Source organism: Cyclospora cayetanensis, unplaced genomic scaffold, assembly GCF_002999335.1.
Source record: "Cyclospora cayetanensis isolate NF1_C8 unplaced genomic scaffold, CcayRef3 CcayRef3_contig_22, whole genome shotgun sequence".
Lineage (NCBI taxonomy): Eukaryota > Apicomplexa > Conoidasida > Eucoccidiorida > Eimeriidae > Cyclospora > Cyclospora cayetanensis.
The window spans coordinates 80,856-87,756 of NW_020312170.1; the positions used below are offsets into that span (position 1 = coordinate 80,856).

Genomic DNA, 6,901 nt, shown 5'->3' on the forward strand with positions numbered 1-6,901 from the left:
CCTGCGGCAGGCGCTGCTGCCTGGTAAAAGGAGCTTTAGGAAGCATTAAGGCGTCGGCTGCTGCTGCTGTCGCTGATGCATTCTTTTGTCTAGGGGTAACCCATCTAGAATCTATGCGTTTCTGCACGCGGGATAGTATGTACTGCAAGAGTCTGTGCCTTGTTATAAGGCAGAAAGGACGCGTGAACTCGATAACCAGGGATTCCTAGACCTATTTCAGACAAAGACAACAGAATCCCTGAAAACTGCAGCACCACTTGGGGGAGTTCCCCCCAGAAATCGTTGATGCCTCTACTGCCCTGCCTGCAACCAGAGCAACAGTGCTTGCCGCCGTTGATACTGATGTTACAGAGCCAGCTACGACAGCCGCTGTCTCGTGCAAGAAATTGGGTTAGTACCTCTGGGAAGTATCAAAAAAACCCCGCTGCGACCTTTTTTGTAAGGGTTCCGCGAGGGCAGCCGTTGCTGCTGCCCCTGCTGCGGCACCAATGACAGCAGCAGTGATTAGAAACAGAAATACTTAAAGAATCAAATGTATTACAGATTAACCCAGGAAACTCTTTACAACTGTTGCACAAAAATTCCCTAGCACCGCCCGCTGCTGGCCATATACGGTCTCGGTGTCTCTAGGGACCAGGCAGTTCGCCCTTCCATGCCAGTTGCTCGTGCTCCTACAGCCATTGCTGAGGGTTTGGCTACAATAGCAACGATTAAATCCCATCAGAGCTTTCATTCCCTGTTTCATTAGCTCTGCTGCTAGTGGTGGCAACGTCTTTTGCCGGTGTACAGCGGCAAAAGACGTCTCACCACAGCAAGACAAACCACCCGCAGCTTGCTGCTGCCCCTCCTGCTTCTGCGTATAGAAAGAAGCACCTACGATAGTAGGAGCTGCTGAAGCAAGGGTACTTCATTAACGCTGGGGCAGCAACCGACCGCGTGCTGCGGAAGAATACGGACGAACTGCAACACGTGCAACGGCAGCTGCTGCAACTTTTTGCTGCTGTATCTGCAGCATTCAGACTACGTAATGCGGGACCACTGAGGATTCCAGCTTCATGAGTCCCCCTATCAGTAACAGCGGCACCAGCGGCTACTACAATAACACTGAATATGGGTATACGACGCAGCACCTTTCTCAGCATGGCGTGTCTGCTCATTTGGGAGCAGCTACACCCTCTGGTGTATCTTGGAGCGTCCTCTTCATCTGGTGCTGATGCACCAGCCACAGCAGCTCCAGCTGCCCCCAGCCAGTTTCAAATTGGCAACAGCGAGGGCAGCATCGCCAATACCGTTTCCTACGACAGCAACGACAGTAAACGCAACATGAACAGCAGCGACTCGTTGCTGAATTCGCTTTCTGAACAACTGGATTCGGTAGCCGCCTCTCTAAAACCAAACGCAGAGCCAGTAGTCTTTCCCCCCCTATCCCCAAGGTGAGTACTAACAGCAACAGCAATAGTCGATGTGACAGTGTAGCTGAGCGACTCTGCGGTGTAGAATGGCTTCAGTGGCGTCAGGTGCCTTGATGGTCATGGTTGTTACAAAAAGGGGAGGAGGCTGAGGGTCGAGAACGGTTGAACAAGGCGAGAGACAGATAGAGGCTGGGCTGAAGGCGGGAGCAGCGCCTAGAGGGGAAAAGGTTGACTAGCGGAATGGAAAGCAGACGTGAAAAGGCAGCTATGGGTTGGTTTAGGCAAATTCACGACGTAGACAGCGGGATAAAGCGGCCGATGTGGAAGTATGCAAATTGCTATGTGGTACAGGGAGGTTGCGCATCTGGAGTCGCGTCTGGAATTGGTATTCTTCTGTCTCTCTATGACGAAAAGACACCTCATCGCCAATGTTGCCCTTCTCAAACAGCTTATCGCCGCAAAAGCGCCCAAACTAGTCAGCATCACTCCATAAGACCCTTCTCTTGATGTCTCTGGCTTCCTCCGTCTCTTGCCTGTCCATCTCTCCCGCTGTGTGGATGTGTGATTTCTGCCTTCATGGATGTCATCTATGTTTTCAAATAAACTCTTCCCCCTTCAACTGGCTCCTTTTGTCGAGATCTCTACCTGTCCCTTTTCTGACGTAGCCTTGTTTCCCATGTCTCCCTTTCAGTATCTTCCCTGCCACGTCCCTGTACCTTTTCGATCTAATTCGCAGCTACTACAGGTCCGCACTCTTTAGATATGCTGGCAGGCGATGACTGCTTTTCTGCGCTCAGGGTATGAAGCAGGACGACTTGTTGCAGGCATGGGCTCAGGCTACATGGGCTGGTTGCTACAACGAGGCTCTATCCTTCCCACCTTCTATCTCGCTCTCCGATATATCTCATGATGAAGCAAAGGCCCTTATGACGCCCCAAAAAACGCCGATGAAGTTTTCTCAGCGAACACTTCTGGATATCGATCAAGCCATTGCGGCACTTGCAGTCAGCCAGGACACCGAGTGCATGCTCTACGGTTCAGAATTTGGGTATAGGGTTGCGCCAGTTGGCTGGGGCCGAAGGGCAGTTAGAGTGTAAAGTTTTGCTAGCCTGAGTTTCCAGGATCTTGCCTTGTCGAAGGGTGTAAGCGTTTCATGTTAATGCTCTGTCCTATGTTTCAGGAGGGCACGATGCCTTCAGCTTGGCAAAGGACGAACTGGAGGGACAGCTGGTGGTTTTCTTGTGGCTGTGTGATGCTGATTTTCTGCTTCCTTCTTTTTGGAGGCAAGAAAGTTGCAAGAGCATACAGAAAGCGACACCGCGGCAAGGCAGCACCTCGAGAACAGCCCCCTTTAAACAACCCAAAGCAACTCTGAGGGAACACAAGGGACTGAGCAATGGAGCACGCATCCAACCAACAAGTGGTCATTGCAGGGTAAACCGCTCTCAGATATATCTTCAGCTTGTGCTTTTTATTCCGCAGAATTAGTAACCAGTAATGTGGCTGCATCCATCATTTTCATCATCTTGCGGCACCAACAAACTGTGATACATTACTTATCGGAATACTCTATGTTCTGTACAGCACAAAGCTGTGGACATTTGCATACTGCGAGTTTCTCTCCGTTACTGCATCAGGATGCCCCATTGCAGCTTCCTACTGTCCCGTCGCATATCAGAGCGCAATAATCTATTAATATGTATGGAGAAGTACTTTTTTGTGCCTTTGGAACGTATGAGCATGCTTCCACTCCTATCCCTGCAGTACATGATAGGCTCTCGGACGGCGATGACTAGCTGTTTAACTCAGGCTAAGGGGGCATTGTCTCTCTGGGTTCGCGGTCCCTAGCATGTACTTAAATCTATTCCTCATGTTGGTCATGGCATATCCCACCAGCCCTTATATGGATGATTCTTTGGTGCAGCAATCGCAGCCACTGCAGGAAGTGACTCCACAGGTAAAGGCAACCGTTCGGTTTTATCACACTTTCCACTTAATTGGGCCCATGATCCCGCTGAGACTATCCTTCAGGCCACGGGGGTTCGCCCAGGGAGAATACAAATACGAGTCATCTTCATCTTCCGCAAACGCCTGATACATGGCGGCAGACAAGTTTTAGTAAAAGGGTGAAAGGATAAGAACACTTGCAACCAAACAAAGAAAAGACTAGGTGTCAATATGAGGTGGCAAAACTACTTAGATCATAAGTCATTCGCTGAGCTACAAAAAGTCAGACAGGGGCAAACATCGAGCAAGGTTTTGATAGATTAGTCGATAGGAAATAGTGGCTAATGAAAATGTATTTTTGATGGAACAGTTTTTATGGAAGTAGACGACAGCAGCCAGCAAAGCCCAGGCAGCAGTAACACCAAAGGAAGGGCATGTAGTGTCTACAGCAAAGGGGGCAGTGAGAGCGTTAATCGGTAGTCCGGTCCAGAATCACCCCACCTTGTCTTCTTGTCTCTTCTTGTGGCAGTACGCAAGAACTGCCTTGTGAGTCTCCGCGTCCATACGCGGCTCCCGAACTGGGGGTCCTGCACGATTATCAGTATGCGCAGCTGTCCCACTTGTTGTGGGATGGCTGCGGAGTGGGTCCAAGGAAGTGTGGCATAATAGCAAATGGAAGAAACCAACAGAAAGGTCGAACACTACAACAACTATGAAATAGAATGACAAGTACACTAATCAGACCCGCAGTGAACACCCTCCGACCCATAAGAGATTCAAAACCACGAGGCATACTCATAAGCACTTAACACTCAGGGCCCTTAACCCTACTGAAAGAGCTTGGGCAAACCTGCGTTGTTTGGCTGTAGCCTCATGACAGTCCTTGTCTTTTCATTTGTCCCCAGGTACTTGGAAAGGCATTCATCCCGATGCAGCTGCTTTCCCGTCCACCACAAGCACGCATTTTCTAGGGTAATGCTCTGCAACGATGACAGCACGAAAAAACAACAAAGTCTGCTGCGGTGCGAACCACAAAAGCACGGGACTTATTGAGACTCGTAACGAGCCTTAGAGAGACAGGAGAGTAACTGCAGTGAACAGCAAATTATTTCAAATTCCGGAATGCTGTCAACAAAATGATGCAGACCGCTTATGGAAATCTAGTTACGAAAGTGCTTAGTACCTCCAGATGTGCAAGCGGTGACAAGAAAACTAGAAAGATTGTGCATAAGCAAAAAGTCTACGTCAACGGGTGGAGGGCCTGAGCTGCCTCGCCAGTTCGTTTATACCTCAGAAATTCCTGGGCAGGCAGTTGTCTCCTTTCCCTCTAGTAGCAATCTTGCTGGTTCCCAAGTGGGAAGACCGTGGTTTGCTGGGTATGCGATTTGCAATGCGCCTTCCAAGACCTTCAGCGCTTCCTTTGCAGCTACTAGAGTCAAACACTCGCGAAGCTCTACCTAAAAAAGCATTGTTCGATTGACTACGTCAAACTAACCCCTTATAGTTACACATTCAGACTAAGGCCTCGTTTCAGGGTAAGCCCTACACGTCAGATTTGAACGTATGCCCACGCGCTCCAAAAGGCGACTACCCAGTCTCGTAACTCGCTGTTTAGTCCTCAGGGACGCCATCCTCTGCACCCGAAATGCCTCTCTTCCCACACTTAACAATTTTGTTAGCGAATGAAATCCCTTTTGCCCGTAAACCTGTGTCTGCGTGAGCGCCCTTCTGGCCTCTAGCTCTAAACCTGTCCTGTGCATTCTTTGCTTGTGTGCTGCGTCCACTGGCTCCGCATCAGGCTGTCGATTAACCCTATGTATACCCAGTGTACTTTATCGAAACCAACTCACTGAGAGAGTGTCCGGGAATACCTAATCAGCAAACCCTAATCCCTTCCGACTAAACTACAAGCTGTGTACAAATTCGTGCCACACCTTTTTGTGGGAAAGAGCCTCTTTTGTTTCGTTGCAGGTCCGCAGAATGACGTCTGCCACTTCTTTAGCAGGAGGCACACCCGTCCTATAAAGATGTGGATCTGGGTTCGTGGGGGTTCCATCAGGGCAAACATCTAGGTTTGACAGCTTGGCCACCTGATAACACACATTGCGTGGACACTCGGCATTTAGCAATGGAAACATAGAAAGCAGCCCACACCTCTATGCATCTTGACGAGCACGGTCCAATCCATCTATCCTTCAGAGCTTATAAGCTATCGGCTATGGCTTCGGATTTATCTGACTTCTTCTGTGAGACCTCTGGTCTCCTCAGGTCGGAGAGGTCCATAGGTTGCCAAGGCCTCCGCTGCTTCAGCTACCTTGAGGGCTTGCAGTCTTATTAGGTGAAGCGTAGTAATAGCGGACACGACATCTTTAACTTTTTCTTTTGTTGAACTTTCAAATAAAAACTGGTTTTGGTCGTCCGCTGTCTTCACATGTATCACCACCATGGTGTTGTACCAGCTAACAGGATGAAACTATTAATGCGGGTGGGGGGGATAGTGCACTCTTAAATGATGATAGATTTGTGAAGTGAAACAAATGCACAGATATCTCTTTGCTTTGGGGGGAGGCGTTCACACTAAGTGTCATAATGGAACAAAGTGACCATTCAGCCCCTGCACGTCTCCTGTTCCCAGTCGGTAGGACCGAGGCCATGGAGGAACAAATGAGCCCACTATAATCCACTAATCGGAGAACAAATTAGCGTTCATTCGTTTTGCTAGTTCATGTATACTAGATGCGACTACGTGCATCAGGCAATAGCATGCAAGTGGTGGATATAGGTGGCTGTAAAAAGGGGCCAACTTCGCTGGTTAGAGTAGCAGGGCCACTCACTGACTTTCGCGTGTACCGTGTGCTATTTTGTGCATTTGGTCTATATTTCCTGTTTCGTTGCAAAAGTGTTTACATTAATGTTCTTTTCAAGCGCCTTTTTGCTTTATTTAGATACTGGCAGGCAGTAAGCCGTGATAACCACCAACCCAGTTAGTTGCATGCAAGTATCCACAAAACGAAACATGGCAATCACTTTAATACGAATAATGAGCAAATAAATGCAGCTGCAGAATACAGGCCTATACAGTCACAGTTTTCTCTGAAAGTAAAAAATGAAACTTCCATTTGTTTTCGCAAATTTGTAGTTGTCGCCTTCAATATTTGTAAACACCAGTTCGTGGGATCTCCAAAAACACGTATACGTAGTCAATTCCTTTTGGATACGGATGCTAGCGTAGTACATGCTTTTGAGGCTTCCAAGTGCCTGAGTCAATCCCAGTATCGTTCGGTGGTAAGACTCTTATTGAATGCTGTATGCGTTTGTGAGCAAAGTGCCTTTTCATTTCCATTAGTTTAAAAGAAACTAAAACTCAATTAGTTTATACTTTACCAGCTTCCCATTGCGGGGATGGTATATATTTTCTTAAGTTGGTATCAAATCATACACCGGCATACTCCTGCACCCTCTTTGGAGCTCAAAAGCTTGAAATGCATGGTGTCCTTCGTTTTATCAGAAAATGACTGCCTGAAAACAAGAACCAGTGCAAG

General features: G+C 48.3%; 2 protein-coding genes across 2 annotated transcripts; one reads left to right on the forward strand and one right to left on the reverse strand.

Moving 5' to 3' along the window:
* The first annotated feature begins 1,140 nt into the window (after nucleotides 1–1,140).
* On the forward strand, nucleotides 1,141–2,787 carry LOC34621287. The gene is made up of 4 exons (XM_026338003.1): nucleotides 1,141–1,433; nucleotides 1,764–1,887; nucleotides 2,222–2,497; nucleotides 2,593–2,787. Exons 1-4 carry the CDS (start codon nucleotides 1,141–1,143, stop codon nucleotides 2,785–2,787), a joined length of 888 nt encoding a protein of 295 aa, XP_026193788.1.
* A 605-nt stretch (nucleotides 2,788–3,392) lies between these two features.
* On the reverse strand, nucleotides 3,393–5,805 carry LOC34621286 (cilia- and flagella-associated protein 298). Its single transcript, XM_022734507.1, has 6 exons — nucleotides 5,599–5,805; nucleotides 5,294–5,449; nucleotides 4,649–4,816; nucleotides 4,210–4,339; nucleotides 3,861–3,946; nucleotides 3,393–3,503 (listed from the first exon to the last, which is right to left on the reverse strand). The coding sequence occupies exons 1-6, from the start codon at nucleotides 5,803–5,805 to the stop codon at nucleotides 3,393–3,395; spliced, it is 858 nt and encodes a 285-aa protein (XP_022588219.1).
* Between the last annotated feature and the right edge of the window lie 1,096 nt (nucleotides 5,806–6,901).